Source organism: Harpia harpyja, chromosome 1 (assembly GCF_026419915.1).
Source record: "Harpia harpyja isolate bHarHar1 chromosome 1, bHarHar1 primary haplotype, whole genome shotgun sequence".
NCBI classification, from domain to species: domain Eukaryota; kingdom Metazoa; phylum Chordata; class Aves; order Accipitriformes; family Accipitridae; genus Harpia; species Harpia harpyja.
The window spans coordinates 34,685,846-34,709,890 of NC_068940.1; the positions used below are offsets into that span (position 1 = coordinate 34,685,846).

Genomic DNA, 24,045 nt, shown 5'->3' on the forward strand with positions numbered 1-24,045 from the left:
ACTTGCTCAAAATCATAAAGAGTCTGGACAAGAAAAAACAAAAGCCCCAAATTTTCTCACTGTGATAGCTGCCCAAATTGCATACAATATTATCCAGACGCCCAAGAAACCAGGCTCTGTGTCCCACCAGTGTTCCCAGCTTCCCAGGGGTATACCCACCAGAGAAAATGTTTTGCCTACTTTCACACCCCAAAATCTGTGACATTCAAGATAGCCTCATGGGAAATGTCCCCCATTAAGAGTGAATACGTTTGTCATTACATTATAAAGCTAGTGATGCTGTCAAACCAGAACAGCTCTCTTCTTCTTTCATGATGTATTTAGACAGGAATAATAATATATCTATCATTATACACATCAGGGTGATTATCTACAGGGACAGATAATTTTGTTCTGTTGCCTACATAATTAAGGAACATTTTTGGCAGCAAAGAGATCCCAGTTCACATCTTTTCTTACTGAGGTTCTTACTCTTGTTACTTTCTTGAAGATTTTCGTATCAAAAACATTTTAAGGACCCCTACCCCCACCTCTGACCCTGCTGCGCATTAATGTATTTGTACCACCTCATTTGTACCACACTGCCTACAGGCCATGTCATAAACCAGCCCTCAAAACTGATCCCCGTTAAAAATAATCTCCCCAAAATAGAAGAGAGAGGAGTAAGGGTTACCAGGGTTATTTTTAACCTGGATCGGTTCAATGGTCTGATTTATGCTGGGGACCCAATGGATGTTTTTTTGGTGCAAGTAAGGGTGGCACATCATGGTGTGGAGGAGAAGGAAGGGATGGCTGTGGGCAGAGGGGATGCTAAGCTGGCTTTGAGGCTGAAGCCAGCATGTGGTAAAGCTCGGCCTCAAGGACACCACTCAGAAACCATAAAAAAACCCTATTCAGCAGCACTGGTAGTGAGAGATTCAAGATAACTACAATGGAGCAGTGTAATAAAAAATAAACCGGGACCAAAAAACCTGCAGATAATTTCACCAACACCCTAAAAATGATCGCATCTCTTCTGAACATGTATTTTCCTAGATCTAGAGAGCCATAGGCTGGAGTGATTTCCCCAGTTATTTTGCATTTCAATAGCTAATATTCTGAAATCTTTCTGAAGTTGTTATGGTATTTTCAAGAGACATCTTCTTCAGCTGACTCCAGATCAATTAAAAATAGGCAGTTGTAAATACTGTTCTGCTATTTTGAATATTTCATTAAACCAAGAGAATTATAAAGGGACTGTGACCCAATATAAGTAGGTTTTATTTGGCAGCTTGGTTCAAATTGGTTGATCATGGAAAGAGAAATGTCCACAAAACAAGAGCATTTCCTTTCCTCTTCTAAAAGAGCAAAAATAAAGGGATGAGAAAAAGACCACTATTCTAGTTGGTACTACGGATGGAGAAAATATCCTAACCACTGTCTGGCATGCAGTACAGGAATAAAAATATCACCTCTACAACCCAGCTAACCCAACATCACCCTATATTTGAAACAGATATACAGCTAGTCAGAGTTATTGACAATACTTATAAGGTTGATTTTTGACATTGAAAACATACACATACAATTGTGTTGAGCTGAATGCATCAAAGGACAATAGTGATAGAAATGCCATTAGGAAGCCTCAACTACAAGCATCATTTGGGGTTTTTTTTCCATTTTAACTGATGGAATAGTTGTTAAAAAAGCCTGAAATTTTGATTTGCAAGGTCTTTGTTCTTACACACCACACCGATCCTGTAAAGCATGTATTAATCTGGTTACACAGAAAATTAAAGAGTAAAATTTACTCCTACAAAATTTAGCTAGTGTGAGATAACTAAAAGAGCAGTTCTAGCACAAACTCGGGCAAGGTCTCAAATTTACTGCTCAAGCAAACCACTACTTGTTTCATTAGAGAGCCTCAATTATGAGCATAGTTAATTTTATAATTTCTAAATCACTTATGAATTTATTCTTTTTAAAAAATATTATTTATCATGATGTAATCTTAAAACACAAGCCCGGCAGCAGTAATTACATGTATGCCTTCAGATCTGTACCAATACATCAACACATAGATTACGACCTCATTTCTAAGGCTTTAACTAATGCGCATTCACAATCAGCTCGATTATTAAAATTAAATGCTTCAGTTGTCTCAAATGACTTCAGTTTGATTAACTTGGAGGTTTTCTTTCTTCAACTTTCTCTTCCTTTGCTTAAAGTCATCATGTTGGCCAGTGACAATTTAATCGCATGATAAAAACCCAACTTGAATAAAGGCAACAATAATGGTCCTCCTTAAATGATAATCTCTCATAAAAAATTGGTACTGTAGTACTTTAGAAAAAATTGAGTTCTGCTTTCAGTAATTCTCTATGGAAAGCATGACCTCCCTGTTATTCTCAGTGTTCATGCAAACTAGCAGGGCTAGACTTTTTTTGCAAGACTTAGTCATTTAATGTCCTGTCATTTTAGCAAGAATGTTTCCCCGTGATGCAAATAGCATACTACATACAATATTTATCAGTGCTATTCATAATAACAATAGATTACATGGACCTGATTACAATTCTGTTATTTCCATTCTGCTCTGCTCTAAGAAAAGGCTGTGCAACAAGCCTAATAAGAATAGATTTTACCTCCAAAAGGAGCAAAGTCTTTTGCAAAACTAAATCAGAACAGCACTCCATTACCCATGGAGATATTATGTCCTCAAGCTATTTTAGAAGTCCACAATAAGCTAAGGCAGAAAATACTTCACGTAAAAACATGAACTTAGTTGTTTTGCCTGGAATATTACTAATTAGCATTCTCCGCAGGTTTTCAGTGTGGTTATGTTCCTAGCCTCTATCAATTCACTTGAGTCACATAGTTTGGGGTTTCTTTTTGTAATTTGCATTTTAGAACCTGTCTGTTGAAAACATACCAAAGACAAATTGGACCATCGGCTCTTAAGAGTGAAACTCTCCTACGTTCTTGCCAATAGCGGTATGGTGAAACAACACGGAAGGACTGCAAAAGGAGCTACAGATTTGATCTACTAAATATTACGATACTTTAAATCGCCAACATGATTATGTGGACAGAATTCCTTTCAGTAAGTACTACTCTTTTCCTTTCCCCATATGCTACTATTTGTATTCAAGAAATCTAATTGCTTAATACCAAGTGTGCTGAATTAATAAATCTCCAACATCCTAAATTTTCAATTTTAAAGGGAATGTTTAACCTAGCATTGCACTGTACCAACATTGTTTTTAAATCGAGTTGGTTTTTTTCTTTTTTTTTTAAATTCAATACAATATGCTGTATACAAATGACACACATTTCCTGTAAGTTAAAAACTGCAAACCAGACAGAGACACAAACTAAGAAAAGAATTAGAATATCAGAATACAAAAGTTGCTCTTTGAATCCTAGATATGTAGAGCCAGGCCCCTATACTAACATCACACTGTAAAGCTCCCACATTCTTCCTCTACTTTCTTCTGCCTTTCACATTACACTGAACCTTGCTGTTAGGAAACCTGAATTCTAGCTCCTGTACAACAGGTAATTACAAACATAGATTTTGGTGTGGACTTAAAACTTCATTTAAACTACTCCTTCATGTACAGAAGAAGGATGAAGCCTCTTATGTTGTAAAGAAGAACCCCTGTAGCTGGAGAAGAAACTACACAATCCTAGTGCTAAACTCTGTATGTCTGTGCGTTGCCTTCTGGAGAGCTTGCTAAATTAATGTTTAGAAAAAGATGAACGGGCATTTAAAGGGAAGCAAAACAGACTTGTATTTTTTAAAGAGTATGGCGCTAAGTACTCAGAACCCTCAAAGAATATCTCCTTGGTACATGAGTGCTCTTTCTCCCTACCTTCATGTTCTTCCTATGGCCAAGAAGAGCAGCATCAAATACTATACTGAGGAAAATATGCCTTCATAACAGCTGAAATATGATTCCCCATGAAGAAAATGGAAGAGACAGAAAGCAAGTTCTACAACTCAAAACAGACAGCATCACATACTGATAACATTGCTTCAAATTCCCCTCCCTTCTTCTGCATTAATACTCTATATAGGAAAAGGTTTAGCTGCCAGTTTATGAAATTCTGGAGGAGAAATTAAATAATCAAGATTTCCTTAGATATAAAGCATAACTAGCATAAGGCTATCCTTTCCATTTACAGAAAATTATTTTTTCTTCAAAGTACTATTAATTAATTTATAACAAAGTCAAAATTATTTTGATAGAGGTACTGAAGGATCGTGTATTTCTGATACCATGCACTGAGAGTTGGCATCTAGGGACATTCTAGGTCTTAACTTGATTTAAAATACACAATTAAAATGCAGGTTCAGTTTTTCAGGTTCCAAAGGACTATAACCTACATTCATACAAAATCGGAAATCAGGTACATATTAGTTTATATAATCACTGAGGGCAGAGGGAGCCAACAATACTCCTTCCTAGTGGCTCCTAACCTAGTGGCTAATGTATATCCAGTTTAAAACCTCAACCCTACAAACATTTACATATGAATTAGTTAATCATGCTAATGAAGCTCACCACTAGTCAAAGTTATGCACACACCTAAACCTCTGTAGACTCAGGGCTTAAAAATTTAACACAGTACCTTTGCTCAGAGAAGAAAAACTAGTTTTATTGGAGCACTGTTATTCCTTAAGTTGTGTGTCATTCAACACATCAAAGACTCTTCACTGAACTTGAAATTATTTATGGACTAGTAAGTGTATTTCTATTGCTTTAGACATCAAGGGCTTGCTACCATGTATCCTACCAGAGACGATACATACTGAATTATTAATTTTTATAAACACTTGGCTTATTCACTTACCACTACACAATTACCCCTTCCTTTCAGGGGAAAGAAAAAGAATATTTAAAAAATAACTGCATTCCAATTGAATGGAAGAAAAGAAAAAAAACCCCTCTGAGATAGAAGAGACAAGGAAAATCAAGTATTTCAGTACAAGGTAGGTCACAGGAACTTGTTATAGCATTGTTACAGATCACAACCTGAACTATCACAAAACAATGGACAGTAGGAGAGCTGCGGGCACGCAGCCAGTTCAAGAGCACACAGGGTGGAGTAACGAGCCACTGTCTTTTCTCTCGAATATTCCACTAAAACTATCTTCAAAGCACAATTTTTTTTGTCCCCCTAGCAGAAGAGATCATCCATGAAGGAACCAAATACTCCTATGAATAATACTGTCAAGTGTCAAAATTAAAGAGGTGTCAAGTTAAAAATCTCAAAATCTCTAATTTATTTAAGATTCTTTAAGATAAATTTACTAATATTACATTTTACGTGCTAGAGAAGAATCATATATCCCCCTTTCTATCAACCTGTCTGTGCCTGCTGAACTTTGAAAATTACTGGATTTGAAGATTACAATGCCAGTATCTCCAATTAATTGGTAATAGCACCTGACTTCTGCCTTGCACATGAAGTATGTGGTTTTGGTTGGTTGGTTGTTTTTTTCTTTTAATAAAGGCTGACCAAAGCAGAGAAATTCCCAGAAGCAGCAACAGTTGCAAAAGGTAACTGTCATTGGTTTCACAGACTAGCTTGTTCAATAATGTTTACAAATCAGAGTTACGAAAACCTTGCTGTGGTGCAAACTATCCCACATCTTACTACTATTTGCACTTGCACTTTCAAGCATCTGGGACTGACTACTGCTGGATACAAAATTCTGGTGTAAATGGATCACGATTTTGATACTTCATCGTAATTCCTACCCTCAGCCCTCTCGAACAGTGCACAGAGAGAGAATACAAGCTTTGAAACACTCCTGTATTACTGCAAGTATAAGGTACCTCATGGCAATTAGTGAAAAATACCTTCTCAGTGCTTAAAAGTTCAGTGTTTGCAAACTGTATTTTCATGGGCTTCTGCTACTAGCCTAGTTGAGATACAGTAAAAATTAATCACAGTGAGTGGGCACAGAGTTATACCACCAACCAAATAATTATACTTTCTGCATTTACCCTGGGACTGCTGGCATTTTGAATGATTAACTAGGACTGGGAGGGTTGGGGCAAGGACGTAGTGTGTGGAGCCTTTGCAGAAAGTCTGGCTGACACAGCTGTCAGAGAACATGTCTGAATCAGCAAGAAAACTCTACTATTCTTCCAAAAGAGAGAAATACAGTATCACTAAATGCCAGCTAATCATCAACAGACTGCTGTGCGTATCTTCACTCCTTTTGGGCAGGGCAATTCCCAACAATATCCAAACTTTACTGCCAGCACTGTCCATCTTGACTCTGCAGATGATTTCAGTAGAGCACAAGAAACTGTGTTCATAAAGGATCAGCCTAAATATTTTAGCTGTGTTGCTATACACTTTATTTGATTAGCACTGACCAAAGACACCTACTGTAGTAATTCCCAAAGAGCAGCTCACTGTTTTTTGTAAATATTTACTACAGTGCAGTGAAACATAACAATTTGCGAAAAAGCATGACTGCAGCCTATTTGAATTATTTACTTACCGGTGGGAAATCAAAGTCTATCTGGTTAGCTAAATTTAAGATGTAGTCGATTCGAAACTGGTTCTCTGGATTGGCTAGTTCAACTGGAGGTGCCAAATTGCCCATTGCTGTCACTATTGTCTGCAAAGAAATAAAAATAAAATATTGCAGAAAGTGTCTAAATAGCTAGCTTTGAATAATTAAAAACAATAGCTCCTAAGTTTACCTCTATAGCTTCTTTAATATTGTTTTTAATATCCTGAATTTTCATTTTCTTCTCCCTGTAATAAAAAAATACATTATTAAATTTATAAGCCATAAAAGCAGAATATTTTTTGAAACAGAACATGGACTAGAAAAGCATTCTATCAAAAATATATTGTCACTATTGACTAAAGTGCTCTCAGCCACCGAACACTTTTGTAGACAGACTTGACTAAATATCTCATAACTTTTCTACTTAAACAGTAAACACCTATTTGTATCCAAAAATCAGGATCTACTTAGGCTTAAATAAAAACTTACTGCACTCTTAGACTGGGACTAAGACATTCTACAAAATCAAACCGATTTTGATTCATTTGAATGCAAAATACTAGACATACATTGAAGTTATTTAGAAAAGCATAAACCGGAAACAATAGAGAAAAAAATGGGTAAGTTATTGAAAGTAAAAACAAAGGAAAGGAGACCAAAGAATCTCAAAGTACAAAAAAATTAAAACACAAAAATGATGTCATAGCAGGAAAAGCTAGAGCGGAGAACTCAACCTGACAGAGACAGTAAAACTAACAGTTTGGATGTAAAATCTAAAATAAATAATAAAGGGCCAATCCAAATATGTAAAATTACCTTTTAACTACAAGCTGAAGAGTAGGCTAGAAAACCACTTGGAATGCTCTATATGAGCAGTATCATTTGGGATTAACTGCAACCAAATTAAAAAGCGTCACAGGCTCAAGCAAACCAGAGTGTAAAACATTGCCTCTACTATATTTGTATTGTATTTTATGTCAAATCGGACAATAGTTATTTTCAATGCTAAATAGTGCAATCAAAAGAACTGTATGAACAAACATTTGGTATAACGAGGAACTAGCATCCTAAAGGTCTTACTAGTATTGAGCCTGTAAACTCTAACTTAATTGTAATGCACCATGACAAAATTTTTAATTGTTAATTTCTTGCTATATGCAGCATAAAATTGCTACTTTGAGGTAAACCAAGTTAGCCATGTAATTACTAAAAAAACCCAGCTAAGTTGTCTAGTGACCTTTTAATCTTCATGAAACTGTTTTTACAGAATGCTTTCATTATCTGAATATTTATACCAACTATTAATTTTTTTCATTTTGAAAACTAACATTTTTCCAGCACAGTATCCCAGAGACTTCAAACTACCAACAGTATGTTTTATTTTTTTACCCTTTAAAAAGGTACTGCTCGCACTTTCAGCTTACAGACCAAAGCTTCAAAAACTCATTTTACTGAGTTAATTAAGTACTCATATTGCAAATGCTTTTTATCACTTTTTCCTTTCTATAATTATTCACAACCAACAACTAAAATGAAACTGAAAGCATATTCACCAATCAAGAAGGCAGAAGAACAGAAAAAAAAAGTACTGATTAAATAACACAGATGCAGAGATCCAAGACTGGTGGGAATTTTGGTTATCAAATGAAAGATTAATGCAACTTTTGTAAAAGATAGGGTCAAGGAAAACACCACCATGCCAGCTGCATGTCACGCTGCCTTTTAGATACAGACGTGGAGGATCTTACTATACATTCTACAGTTGTGAAAGCGTGGTTGCATGCAAGTGCTGCTCTTACAGATGGAAAGCAAACAGCAGCATCAAATCAGCTCATTCAGGATGACTTAGCTGTGTAGAGAACATGTCTGAATCAGCAGCAGAACTCTACCAAACAGAAACGCAATTATCCCTAAACATCAGCTCCTCATCACTGACCACTGCATATATTCTCAAAACTATGGGCCAGGGCGAGGAAGGTCAGTGAAACTTGATGCAGAAGGAAAATTAAATGATCAATCATCAGATGTAAATTCTTGGTTTCCCTAGACTTCTTGATCTACCTACAGACCACATTATTCCTGAAGACTACCATTTTTTTGCTTTTGGGATTTGGCACTGCTGATGGGAACAAGGCAGTGAGCCAAGAAAGGCCAAAAGCACTGAACTAAGGAAAATAAATAAGACAGGAAAAGAGAGGAAATACTGAGGCCTTTTCACCCTCTTCCTTCCCATCTTCAATGTTTTCTATTGCCCCAGGTCTTAAGAAATTCTCCATTCCACAAACCAAGACTTACGGTAGGTGTACAAATACTGTATTTTTCAGATAGTGCACATATGGTTGCAAAAACATCAGCCACAAAATTATGTTCCTTTATTAAAAAAAATAAATGGTATGAAAGCAGGAAATGTTTATCAATAACAGTGTAAGCAATTTAGCTTCATTTTGCCTCCAATTTTCAGCTGGGTCTTGAACTTAATGAACATGTATTCAGATTCCACCCCATTGAGATCAAAAGGGCAACTGATATGCTGAAAGTTAAGCGAGATATCAGTATTTTTAAAGCATTAAGTTCAGAAAAAATATTCAGTCATTTTGCTTTGTTTCAGAACATCATTAGACAGACAGAAGTTTAGAGAGTCTTCTGTTGGGGGGGTATGTTTATGTGTGGGGGTTTTTTGTTTGTTTGTTTTTTAAGCAAACTATAATTATATTCTCTCCCCTAGAACACTTGGAGATAACTGTCTCAAAGCATCAGCTAAATGCACATTTACCTGACTCTTCCATACCATACAATAAACCATATTATTTTTATTATAAGTTTTAGTCAAACTTTCACATTTACACCTCTTCACTGATCCTCACGCTACTAGTGGCACTGCAAAGCGATAATGAATATAGAGTGATGTAGAGCTACAGCAAGCAACAAACAGCTTGATAACCATCATCATCTTTACAACAAGAATACTCATAGTTCCTATTTCTGGTTTTGTTGCCATGGCCCTATAGCATGCCCAGTAAACAAGGAATCTTATTACACAGCAATGAATGTATCATGTCATTTTGTGTTTTATAATGTTTACGAAGCATAAATTTTCCATGACAATGAGATACTTTATTCTTCTGGAACGCAACATGTTCATCAATCACCCATCCAACAGCTTAGATACTACTGTAACTTCAAAAAACGAAAGGTGAAACTCATTTTATTCAGGGACTAGTGAAGTACAGTAAACAAAAGCTAAGCTCCACCTCTGCTGTCCCTTAGCTCTGCCAGAATTGTTTTTGAGAAATCCCAGACAGGTTGCACCTCGAATTTCCAAAAGTAATTGAACTTTATTTTCCCCAACCATGAAGACTGAATATCCAACTTAGAAACAGATTCTTGCTTTTTTCTTTCTTATTCCTGGGTGCCAGCATGATGGCCAAAACTACTAAAGAAAAAAGCTGGGCAGCCAAAATGTTTTCCTCTGGAACAGACTGAGTAGATTGGGAATAGCACCATGCTATCCTGCCTAATGAACGACTGCAGTCTCTGCAGGCCTGTTCTGTATCTTTAGATGCTGTAGGTTAATAAGGTCATATTTTTAATCTTGTTTAAAACTTTTGCTTAGGCTGTGTAGGGTAGGCCAAACAAAGCATTAAACTCTATTAGTTGAGGATTATAAGAAAAATCTCAAATCCTGCTGTTTTCAATATTTAAATGGGCCAAAGCAAAGCTGCACATAGCTTTCAGGAAAACTAATAAAGTCTATTTTAGGTACTATAAAAAAAAGACGAGATTTTAATTCAAATAACATGAAATCAGAATGACAAAAAAGGTCAGGAAAATCAAATATTCCTTGAAAACAAACCCAATCAGTATTTAGTAAAGAACTTCTCCACCTGTGGCTGAGCTTTAGTATTAAAACGGCAACATTTTTACTCAGACTTTGTCAAATCTTACACGCAATGAACACACTACCAAACATTAACAGAAAGTAAACTAATTTAATTTTAATGTTAATTTCTGGTTTACTTTCCAGATAATATGAATAACCATTACTTGGAACTTGGAAAAAACATTTACAGTTTAAAAAGAACATTCCAGAGGACCAAGGATTCAGCTCATCCAGCATAAACATCTCACAGGTAGAAAAGTTAAAGAAATTCAGTGCTGAAATGAATGGTCAAAACAAAACCTGTTAAAGAATTAAAAAAAAGGAAGAAAAAAAGAAGTACTAAATCCTGTGACCCCTTTATGACATTAATCTAAATTCCTGAAAGCAAAGAAGTTTGAATTTATTGGTCACTACTAATAGGTTAAGAAGCCATGTATGCCTTGTTGCAAAGTTCTGTTCAACACACAGAATTCGGGCAAGATTGAAGAGAAAAATACAAAGAACTACCTAGTTTTAAATCAGAATGTAGCATATTATTTCTTTTTTCCAGCAAAAAGTAGATAGATTTTATGAACAGAAATGAAATTATATGTTTCTTTAAACCCTACAAACCCATGATAAGATAGCCAGAAAAAAATCCAAAACATGCAGAGAGCAAAGCAACAACAATAATTTTTTTTTCCCTTTAGAAGGAAAGATAGCCATGATAATATAGCACTATCATTTTAACATATATTAATTATCTAAGTTAGTGGGGAAACCCTCCCCACATCTCCCCCAAATCCCCTGATTATACAGGAAACTCCACACTTTAAATGTAGGAATATTTTAGGAACCAAACGTTAGACATGTCATGAAGAACACTGTGAAGAGGTAAATTTAATGCTGTGGAATGCATCATTTGAGTGAAAGTAAAAAGACTTTGATCAGATAATATGCAACAGAAAAAGGCTTTTAATGAGGGTCAGTGATGATTGCCAATTAATCCCACTATGAACATGGCCTAAAAAGGAACATACCCTGGAACATGAATACTTACAATGTGAATACAAAATATTGGAACGTTCTTTGCATATTGCAGATATAAATGTTACCTTTCATTTTTGCAAAACATCATTTTCTTTCTCAGTTTGTCTTTTAACACATGATAGCCTGTGTGCAGCCTTAACATAACAAATAATGCCACATAATGGTTTGCAATTTAATAGTGTGTATACATTATTTCACCACAAGCAAGCTTGTCTAGAATCCTGAAGGGTACGTAACAGCATGGGCAGAGCACACCAAGCGAATGACTGGCTTTGTATTACATAAAACCCCCCAAACCATGTTAAAATGTTCTTTATTAATTATGTTCCCAACTTGTTGCAGTTCTCAGGATGCTGTTGCAAATAATAAAAAAAGCAGAAAGTTTCTCTTTAAACTTGTATTGCAAAAATGTACATGCCTGGAGAGTATATATAGACCATTTTAATAGGGCATATTAAAATGTAATCACATAATGTTAATAAAAAGCATTAGCCTTTGTCTTCTTTATAAGGTTGTAAACAGTCTGACTTCTATCACCTTCAGTGATTGGTATAATGCATAAATTACCTTTATTTCTGAAGCACTGTCAAACTTTGCTCACTCTTGAACTTGCTGAGGTAACAATTCTACCTAGTGAAAAGCTTCCCTTGCCTGTGCAAAGCACTGCCAGTTAAGTGAATCAACTTGCAAGTATAAGAGCCAGAATAAAAATCTTACAAAACAATTAATTTGCCTCTGGCTTTTTGTAGGAGAAAATGACATTGCTGTGTTTCAACACAGGTGCATCTCAGTTTGCTTTCAGGTATTACCAACAATCATGAACGCACAGGGAAGTAGCCACAGGCTGTCCCCTTTCTGCTCACCTTCAAAAGCCCATTGCAACTACACATTGAAAGCAAATGAAAAGTTAATACATCAATTTCATTTTAAAACACAATTCAGTTCTTTGACAGGCAGTCATGCACTTCACAGGCACATGGGCTTTAAACATAGCTATTAATCTAAATATGGTATCTTTGATGCAGTGAAACATGCTCACGGATTTCATAAACATTCCATAAAATCTGCATTAAAATTTGTTTACTGCATGTTACGGAAGTTAACAAAAATGCAAACAGCACTACCTGCCAATCCACCTCATAAAAACAAAGCAGTGCAGTCAACATCTTCAGACACAAGACCACAAGCAAGGAAGTTCAATTAAGATTTTGCTACCAATCCACATTACAAAAATTCTGCGGTACTTTACAATTCAACAATAAGATAAATTTGGTTTAGCAGCCTGGGTTATTTCTAACAAAACAACATGGCAATTATCTCAAAATACAACAGCTAGAATGGCAAACAGGGCAGAGGCCAAGTTAGAGGCACTTGAAAATAGGGGAAAATAGGTGCCTATTCAGAGTGAAGCTGAAATAATTCATCTTAGACCTATGACAAAGTACCAATTTTACAGCCCAAACTGCTAAAACGCAATAGCAAAAACCACTGAATATAATTTTCAAATTGAACTCTTCATTTATATCACACCACAGAGATACCTCAGTAATTCTGCCAACTTCAAAGAGATTTTCTATTTTGTACTGTTCGAGAACAAAAAGGACAGGCACATGCAGTACCATGGGGTAAGAGCCACCATGCATCAGCAGCGCAGCAGTAACTCTGTACCGCTTCCACCAGGAAATATGATTTAGTTCGGTCCTCACTTGCAGCAGAATTGAAAGAGATTTTCTAACCACATTAATACTTTGTTCTTGATAACTCTGTCACCCTGTAAGATGAAATAAAGTTACCCAAAGGCATAGCTAGCTGACAAAATGTAATCTAAAGCACTCTACATAGTCAATGCCATGCTGGTAACATTGACCACGCACGTTATCAAGCATCTCACTGAAAGCAACAGACCCTTGCTGCTGCTGAATGCAGAAATGTAGTTTCCTCTCCTTAATACTATGGTCTTCCTCTTACACCACCTTTTCCCCCCAACACCTACTTCACTTTGAAGATTCTTGGGTTTATTTCTCTGACATTCTGGGTTTATATGGGTAACAACAAATTGTACCATCTAGCTACCAAAGAGGTTTTACTGTGAGAAGAAGTAATAATAATAGAAAAAGAACAGCTATGAGGATGGACTATTCGCTTTCTCTGTAAATAACACCTTTTGGAAAAGAAAAACCCAACAGGTTGAACAATTTTGTCACGATATACTTTGATTTAAAGACACGGTTAAAAATTAATTATGTTGGACAGATCTAATTGTGACCTAAATGATTTGGGAGACCTTAGTTCAATTATCCCCTGAAGCATAATCACTTTCACACACACACAAACACATGATGCAATATATAGAATAGACAATATATACAGAGCTTTCACAAATTCCCTTTTAAATATTGGAAAAAGCACTATAAACTGCTTTACTGTTGCTTGTTTTAATACATTACAATATTTACCTCCATGAGCTACATGCGCATCTATGTGGTCATAAATAGATGAACATATGATAAGAAATGTAAGCGCAAAGAGATACCTGCTATTTATGGAATGACAGAATCATACTCTAAGTTAAAAGGCAAGAAATAGAAATTACTGAAGCATTGATAAAAAACGTATCACAGCTCTGTGAAAGCAGAAATGATGTTATTTTTGATCTTTATTTACACTGGAGTGTTAGGGGCTAGGGGTGTGACTTGTTTCTTATCTTACAGATCAGTACCATAATGACATTACTACAAAACTCTAAAAAAAAGCATCCTTAAATATAAGCCTAATAAACTCAATGTTTAGGTTTATTTTACCTGTGCTCATTGTGTCATCCCAGGTGTAAAGGTTAAAGAGTAACTTTAATCTGCCTCCATGGCTACCTGATGCTAAGACTGATTGTGGGCACGTTTGGCTCCTGATGGAAGTTCAAGGAGCCAGGAGGGTGGCTGGATGCACACCTGATGGCTCTGTCCCCAAGGCTGCTCCGACAGGCAGGAACAGCCCAGGCACATGGCACCCTCCTCATACCATCTGCCCAGCTGGATGTGGCACAGAGATGCTATCCTGGCTCTAAGCCACCTTGGGGCTCCCCTTCTGCTTTGCAGATTCTTATGTAAAACCAGTTTAACTGGTTTACAGTCCCTTTATACCCATAAGTGGCACAAAGAGACCATCACAGACCCAATATTAAGAAGCATAATTCTGCTTATACTGCTCCATTTACCTCAGCTAATTAACTAGCAATAGTTTAGGTAAGGAATGAAAATAGAAGTGTTCACAAAGAGCTCTGTGATGTATGAGGTTGACAAAGGCCCTTTAATTCATACCATGCAATTAAACACCTTTGTAAATTGCAAACTTGGTCTCTAGCTCTTCAGGCATGTATACAGAGGATAACACACCAGTTTCGTTTTCTTGCTCTAAGTACAGGTAATTAAGCGTATTACAATAAAAGGTGTCCTCAAAAGTTCAGTATTCTCTCTAGATGCTTGATACAATAATTAACAAGGCTAGAGTCTTCAGAGTACACTTTGTCATTCTTTTCTGGTACAGAAGGCCATCTCCCAGAACCAGCAGGAACAGGATTCGAGTCAAACTTGCTGAATCATCTTGCCTTGTACAATTCACTATTTTGAGATAACCATTTCAAACTGCTGTCAGGAAGCACAAAGATGTTTTTTTAAATTTATTTTTTTAGTGCAATCATTAACACAGAAAAAAAGGGAACATGCGCATTGGCCATCACCTTTTTGAAACATTTATGTCCAACTGTGCGACAGCACTGAAATACAGCACCTGTCACCTCTCAGGACGTACTTTACTCTCTGCTGTTTCAAACTGTCTGCAGACCCAATCTACTAGGGTCTCCTGAGTTACCTGATTGGGTCTATCGATCTCTTCATGTCCAGAAAAAATACTGTCGTGCGAGTACATACTGACCAGACACTGCAGTATACATGGATCAACAGCACCTTCTGTTAAAACTGGGGTATTTGCTGTGCTGTTCATCACTTCATCCTTGGTACTGCAGAGACTTTGCTTTAAAATACAGGCAGGTTATGGCAGCGTTACTGGGGGTCTTGTTCTCACCCTAGTTTTCAGGCTCTTTCAAAGCACTGTTGTCTGAACTTTGAAACATTGATTTGATGAGCATCCTATGAGTTTCATTTGCTCTGACACTGTTTTGTAAATGTCTGTATGCTAGTAATTTCTTCAGCCAGGACTGGGTATGAAGCTTTCCAAAGAGGGCAATCACATCCCAAAGCTCTTCAGGGGTTTGTGTACAAGAATGAGAGGAATAGCTCCTATAATGGCTAATGACCTCACTGCTACTTAAAACTAAAAAAGTACACAGCTGGCTAAGTGCCAATATTAAATGGAAAGAAGCCCTAAAATAAAAATGGCTGGAACACTGGATGCCAAATAAGTATACACACAGACCAGCCCAAGCAAGATGCAATGCAGTAGGGAGGACAGTAACAAGACAGGTGGAAGATGGCCAGTCCTGAAAATCTCTTATTTTTTTAGTGATTATGATCTCCATTATCATCTGAAACACTTCTGGCATGTGATATTGAAGACAGGCTTGCCTCTAACAGTGACAAAACCCAAGTTTTTTAATCCAAACCCCTGCACATTAGCAGGTAAGACACAGATGTCAAAAGGACAACAGCACAACAGAAACAGAAAAAGGGGAAGGCTCAAATTTGTACAATGTGGTGTCCTACCGGAGACAAGGTAAATTCTACAAAACATGTTTCTACAAGCAATCACTGTAACTTTTGTCTGAATTACCTACTTTTATTCTCACTCCACCTTTCTAATCTCTTCCTTTAATACAACTAAAGGCCACTAAAATACACAACGAGCTTTGAATGTGATAACAGAGCTTTCCAATTCCACTAAGAGAACAACTGAAATAGCTACTTTTTTGCTTACTGGGGACATACACTTTAGTTGTTCAGAAAAAATTTGTGTGCAATCAAGGTTTGCTAACATAACATCTGGGAAAATTATTACAATATTCAAATGCACATGTGCTCACAAAGATTCAAATTTAAGTGCAATTTGATCACAGAAATTCTCAGATACATCTGATCAGGGCAAATACAAAGTGTCATGGAGTCATCTGATCAGTAACAGTTAACAACAGGTACCTGCAAAGAGCTATTTGCTACCAATTGATAGTTAAAAAAAAACCATTTGTGAGTTAGGACAGAAAATTCAAAATACACATTCCACCATGAAATATTGACTCAACTATTAATTTCAATTTAAAACTCAGTTCCAAATATTAATCAAGGAATGAAACAAAGAAGGCTTCCCCTTCTTTGTGAAATGACCTACAACATGACTGCATTTTCCTGAAAATTTTGCTTTTGCTTCACTCAAAAAATAATTATCTAACATATTTCACCATTTTTCCCATTAATTTTTTTAAAATTCAATTAAACTATCAATGACCCCAACCTTTATATTTCCTGAATGCTGCAGGATTTAGTATAGATAGCCTCCTGAGTTCAGAATGACAGTCTGAATAGGAAAGCAGTTAAGGCAGTGAATGTAGACTTTCAGCACCCAAAAAACAGGGGGGACAATTTGGAAAGGAACACAGGAACTGTTTATTAAACTATGCAGCTGTCACTGAAAGCTGACCTTAGATTTCAGCGAGATATTAATGTTAAACGTTTAGTCCACCACACATTTCTTATGGCAGCATTGGACTGCTTTCACTGAATCAACTATTTTCTCTACCGCTGTAGATCTGGAATTTGTACCATTGACAAAGTCTGAATCAAGGAAGATTTCCACAGTTACCTCCAAGGATGAAGAGCTGGTACATGTAACTTTAGTTATAAGCCTTAAAGAATTGCCTAAATGCTTACAAACTCAGCATTATCAGCAGAAACTAGAACAGCCCCTACTGATCTTAGCTTTTGTGAAGTTCCAGTTCACAGTCATTCGTAACAGTGTGCTGTTGTTTCTAAATGGTGATTTCCATTATACACTTTATTAAAATCCAGATTTCAATAGAAAGCTAGTTTTGTGAAAAACACTATGGATGTCATGTTTCCATGTAAACAATTAGCACAACATTCCCACTGAAATCCCCAGAAAAAAATCTTGTGAAATTTGTCAAGTACTGTTAGATTTCAAGAGTTGTAGTTGTGCGTTTATACTTCCAGACAGTGTATGAATTTACTATGACTGTGCATGTAAACTCGTTTTTACAACACAGAGTAACTAAATATTGGAATGAGCAAATCTGAAAATCTGTCCCTTAAAGATCCAGGCTAGTGTACAGGGAGGCAGGTGTAACACAACACATAACAAGGCAAGGTGCTGACAACTTTGGCTCTAATCCATCAAAGCACTTAAGCACATGTTTAATTTTAAGCACATGAGTAATTCTATCAACTTTAATAGGGCTACTCATGGTTTAAGTACTGTGATGGATAGGGGCCAGAATGCGCAGAACCTTTAAGAATGCTGCATGGCCTATGTTATACGAAGAAAAAACAGCATTCTTCCACTGAACAATTAAGTTATAAAAGCTTTGGAAGCAACATTTACCATAAGTTGAACACAGCTCTGCTTATGTAACACAGAGATGCAAGTTATTCTGCAGTCTTTGAAGATAAAATACAATGCAAGTTCTCATGTGCAAGATGTCCATGTATCTTTAGTTTGCCCTTCTTTTTCTCTGACAGCTCTGTGTTGTGGCCATATGTCACCTATGCCCATCACACTGTGCTTTGAAACAGGGGGGATCACAGTTAAGCAGTCTTAATGCAGAAAAGACCAAAAGCTTTGCTACTAGTTTGCTCTTGTTTGAAAACATCAGTACCACAGCCTTTCAGATGTAAGCTTGCCTGTACAGACACCAGCATAGCACAGTTTCAACTGTAACTGGCTTAACAGTTCAGTAACTCCTCTGTAACATCAATTATTTTGGATAATCAAAGCTGTACATGTGCCTCTCTTGTACGTGTATAATGTGTGGCAAATTCAGGTGTTTTTAAGTAAAAATATGATTTCTTTAAAATATTTTATACAGTCAATGTTAAGGATGTTAAAAAAACCCAAAACACCCGCTCCGCAAATTTCAAGCTAGGACAGCTTCTATAAATCACAGGTGACTGACTTGATCTCTGAACTACTCACCAGAAAATTCTGGATCTTGTTTTACCTGAATATGGCTCCAAAAACTGTTACCAAGTTTTAGAAAACAGTTTTATTGAAAAAGAAGAGAATGAAACAATTTGAAAAATCCTTTACAGACATCTTCCAGGAGATCAAATCAGTCTCACTAAATAGTAACACATAAGAGTCATCTAGTTTTATCCCTGTACTCCTAAGTTGGAAAAGCTCCAGAAAAATTTTGGTTATATAGCCATATTGTCCCAAATGTACAGTGAATTCTAACAGCTTCTAATATAATATCAAGTAATAATCTGCTCTGAAACAAACAATGGAGAAGAAGTCAAAGGCAATTAAATGATCCCTGTACCCAGGGACCAACTCTACCCCCCCATACCAAAGGTAATGTTACAGTTTCTGTCTGCTTACTACCAAATACCCAGCCAATAACAAATGTGGAAGGAAAATGTATGGCTAACTGGAAAACAAATCTCTTCTGCCAAACATTTCAAGAATTCCAAACTTCTTCCTCACTTTAGAGTGGAATAAAATTGAAGCTGATTATTAGTTGTCTTTTCTTCCCCATCGTATATCACATAAGTGTACCATAGGATATAAAAACAAAGCAGCTAGGTAACCTGTTGTACTTTTCTTGCAGTGTAAGTTAGGGGAACTCAAAACTTCTTTTCAAGAGCAGGGAAAACGAAGGCCATGCAAGACCGTCACTTACAGGTCTGTCTTGATTCTAATGCTGTCTCAGACCTTTAAACTAAAATTTATTCCCTCCCTGATTGCTACCACCCAAAATTTGGTACAGTATAGTTTTTGCTCTGACTGTTCCTAATAGAACCTAAAATTAATACAGCTATTTCACTCCTTGATTTGTCAACAAGTATGATTAAGAACAAATGTGTGTTTAGGTTTGGGTTTTGCTATTTTTTTTTTCTTCTTGTTCTTTTTTTCCTTAAATTTTTTTTTTTTTTAACTTGCTGGTGAACACGCACCAAAGAGAACACAAAAATAAATAGCTTTTCTGTGGATTATGTTTTCTGAGACATCTTCAGCAAGGGAATTATATACTACTACTTATTAGATGGAATTTATAGAAAATGAAGTACACTACTAGGGGACTTGAAAATTCCCTTAAATACAATTCAAAGAGAGAATGCTTTGAATCTATGTCACTGCAGAGTCCCTAATTTTTGCCAGAATTCTCAGCTTACTTACTAAAACAGTGTCTCTAGTGTGGTACATCAACACATTTTGTAGTGCTATTACTGTTAACAGTTTTAATAATAATTCTGACAATTTCTAACTTAAAATGCTTTTTAAGTTATCACAATACGGTTTTTTACAATTATTTTTGTATAACAAATGAGCTTATCTGTCTTCTAGTACTTCTACTTCACTTGTGTACATCTATCACAGCAGTACTGTGTGACAGCACAAGCTTATTATCCTTGTAGATAAGGGAATGGAGGCAAAGTGACTATGTCTCCAAAAGGCAATTCAGAATAACTATGACAGAAGTAAGCTTTTCTCTAAAAAAAAAGTTTAGGAGGTCAAAGCATCATATTAGGCTCCTATATACCAGAAGCCAAAAAGCAAGCCAAAACAAACAAAAAAAAAACCCCCAAACACCACACCCCATGCCTCCAAAAAAACTACATAGCATTACTCTTCTCTGAGCGAATTCCTCAGCATCACACACAACTCCCAGCTCAGGTCATCTTTATGTCAGGTTAGTGTGTCCAATGCTTTTACCACATTTTCCCATCTTTAAAATAAGGAAGGTACTTCATCTTGTGAAGTTCACTGTCCTCATAGCTTCCAGCAACATACTGGTTAACCAGGGCTCTGTTATTCTAGATTCAGACACAGACACTGTTTGATTCTGTTCCAAACTGCAATTCAAAGCAGTTTCTTCTTTATTCAGGATGGTTTTAAAATATTGTTTCTGAAGTCCCAATCACTGTTAAATGATCTTCCCTTACACCTAGCACAAGAGTCAGTGAGCAGGTAAACCTCAACAGAGCAAGTCTACCATCATTCGCTAGAAACAACACACCTAGCTCCATTACCCCTAAACACTGAGGTTTATTCTTACAGCTCACATGAAGCTTCACAGATTAACGCCCAACGTCATGTTTATAAAGGACAGGTTTGTTAATGCCACAGTCACACAACTACTTGCTCATTTCTACGTAGTAAGAAGCAACTATATTGTGACATGAGACAATGAGAATTCAAGCAAGCAAAATTCAGTATTATTTCCATTAAAAAAGCATTTGTATCACAAAATCAAAACCCCCACATACAGAGTTCCAAGTAACCTGACTGCATTGCTATTTATATTGCATCTCCCGTATCACTAATGTTACTAGTACAATTTTACTGAGACGAGACTGTGCCAAAACTCGAGGTTGCACGAGACGTGGACTGCATTGCTTACCATAGCTGGGAAGTGCTCAGACCAGCTACAACAATGCAATACTACTGTGGGGACTGGGGACTGAAGAAGGCTCGCAACAGGGAATCCAGCAGGGAAAACCTTGCACAAGTCTTAACATCGTTCTAACAATATTTCAGCAGAAAAAAGCTTGTTGGTCTAAACCAACACCTGCTTTTTCTTACGAAAGGTCCCCCCACTTCACTAGGTGACATTCAGCCCTCTGCAGACAGTAACTACAACGCCGAAGCTGCTCGAACACCTCCCGTAACCTCACTTGAGTGACTCTTTCCTCTAAGGGAACAGAAAACTTTGCCCTCTAGATTACCATGTTCCAATCCTAAAGCTCTGAGGTACAATAATGTTGGCTCAGTTATAGCAAAGGGTTATTCATATCAAGTTCAGGCTGCCCTCAACATAAAAGAAAAAGGTATAGTTTATATCTGTTAAGTGAACAACCGAAGTATTCACGCCTCCTACACAGCTCACGGGAAACTTTTGTGACTATTAGTGTTAAACAAAGAAGTCAAGGAAGCACAGACTCTCCTGACAAAAGGATGTAAATTTTAAAATCTGATTTCTGATATTTTAAAATCTCCCTATTGCTACAAACACCACCTATGTCTCCTGAAACTGTAAAATTACAGGAAGAAAAGTTTCCATTTCACCTTACTTGTGCAATTGCCAGTGTTTTTGGACAATCAGTTTCACATTCTTAAAAAGCGTTCTCTGTTTTAGTCCCTCACAAAGTAACAGGAATGAAAAATCACTTAAAGAAATTATGGTCTTAAGAAATGCAGTCTCTAGGTACAGCCAAATTAAACTCATCAAAACTAAATTAAAATTGCAGCTGTCAGCACACTTTCCTCATACGCTCAGTAAAATTCCAAAGTATTTACAGACACCTTGACAAACTTACACAAGCAAAGTTACTCTCTTAATAGCCCAAGAACTAACACAAAAATTGTTTATAATCAAGTTGCCATGCAAAAGAGATCAACCATGCTGAATTTCAAAGCCAGCACTGGAAAGAGTAAGCATAAGACAAAAGTGCAAATAATCAAATTTGTGCATAAAGAAGTTCTCCAAAAGCAACTTGACACCAAAACTGAACTGGTCTCAAAGGCTACACCACACTGGTAACAAGGCCAAACTCTGATCTTTTAGTACTATTTACTGCTGATGATGTGGACTTTTTATTTCTGCAGAGTTTATGTAAGTGCCTTTATAAACCATTTCCCATGTCCATGGTTTAAGAAAAAAAAAAATATTTTCGCAATATTTGTGTATGTAATTGCAATCAAAACAGAAGAGGACAGCAAACCCAAGCAGAACCATCACTTTGCCCGTGTCAGTTTGGCAGAAGAGGTCTAGAAAAAATACGGCAGAGCATACTACTCCATGTTAACACTGTAACCACCTCTGTTTGCAACCACCTGTATAAGCAGTTCACTTAAAACAGGTTAAAGCCACATGTCAACCGGTTTTAATTGTTACTCTGCAGTCTTCCCCTCCCACCTGGGAGGAGATAGGAGAGGAGCCAGCACCTGGAGACCCTCACATGGCAGCTGAGAGTCTCTGGATGAGAACTGCTTTGCTGATAGGAAGATGACTCACCCCATGAGAACACCCCCTACCCCCCAAATATAATCAATTAAAAAGGCCAAACAGAAACTGGTCTCCTGCCTGGAGTTTGTAAGATCATATTCTATTTTCTACCTAGACTGGAAGGCAGTGTTGAAAATTGAATTAAAAAAAAGTAAGTAAATAGATCCTGACAGTAACAAAAAGGTTTTTCTGAAACCAGGTCAGCAAGAGGTATGGCCCAGAATTCAACATGTATCAGGCAATAGCTGCCTTTAAAGTATCACACCAATTTCTATAATTATATTTAAGATGATGTGAAATCTTTTAATTTCTTTTCCAGTTATTAAAAGTTTTGCACTACCAGAAGTGAAGATGATACAAGAAAAATATTTGGAAACAAACATCAAATACTACCAGGCAACAACAACAAAAATACCCTCACTTCCTTCCAAGCACAGATATAGTCATCATCACATTAAACCCATTAGCGAAATTCTTCAGCCAGCATCAGGGAGCATTGTTTCAGGCAACAGTTTCCACCTACCTGTTCTTCTTGCCAGCCTGACTTTAGAAGACACTGTCAACTAAAAGACATGAAAGATATGTATTTTATTTCTAGCCATCTAGGGCTCTATTTACAAAAAAGTTGGAGTTAATTTATTGAAAGAAGCACAAGTTTCTGTACTGCTACTTCTGAAATAATTTTGCTGTGGATTAAGCCAATCTACGTAAAACTGTACTACAAGTTAACTGATTAAATGCTTTAGTAAACAAATCCCATACATTTAACAAAATAGGGAAAAAAACCCCCATCTTCCTACAGAGGAGCTGTAGAAATTAATCTGAAAACATGATACACATTTCCCTTACCTAAATATTACATTTCCAATTATGTCCATTCACTTAAACTGCATAGAAAGAGAACAATACTTTCACAATTCAATTTTACAGTTCCTTAACTGTGTCATAGCAAGCTATTTCTAGTTACAAAAGCTTAAGTGAATACAGTATGCAACTACGGTTTTAAGGCATACAGTTGGGACCGACTCCTGAACTCCTCCTAAGTCAGCCCTAAGCAGATGGGTAGATACAAAAAACCTCTCTTCTCAGCTTCTTGTCTCATGTGCCTTACAAAATCTGCTTCTGTGCCAGGCAGTTCAATCTTACAAGATAGTACTTTCTAAGCAATTTTTTTTTTAAGCTGGCAGAGTAGTTTTTCCATACGATTTTCCTCTTACGCAGATTACTTCCCAGCAAACACCAAGAGGCCGAGTCTTCGCTCCTTGTGGAGTTATTTATATTCAAACTGAGCACAGAGTAGATACAGAACATCTATAACCTGATTCGTTGCCTACTCAGTTCCCATTTGTGCAAACCTAAGCCTGAACATATGAGGTATAAAAGAGAAGACTTGAACAACTGCTCAGGTTAACAAATAGGTTGCTGAAAACAAAT

General features: G+C 36.6%; 1 protein-coding gene across 4 annotated transcripts in view; it reads right to left on the minus strand.

Moving 5' to 3' along the window:
- Window positions 1-24,045, minus strand: part of GNAS (GNAS complex locus) — a 161,555-nt gene that overhangs the window by 53,158 nt on the left and 84,352 nt on the right. For all 4 annotated transcript variants that reach the window (XM_052786525.1, XM_052786534.1, XM_052786553.1 and 1 more), the window contains exons 3-4: window positions 6,708-6,762; window positions 6,503-6,622 (exon numbers count right to left, since the gene is read on the minus strand). In XM_052786525.1, coding sequence (XP_052642485.1) covers window positions 6,503-6,622; window positions 6,708-6,762 — 175 coding nt within the window. The remainder of the gene's footprint in view (window positions 1-6,502; window positions 6,623-6,707; window positions 6,763-24,045) is intronic.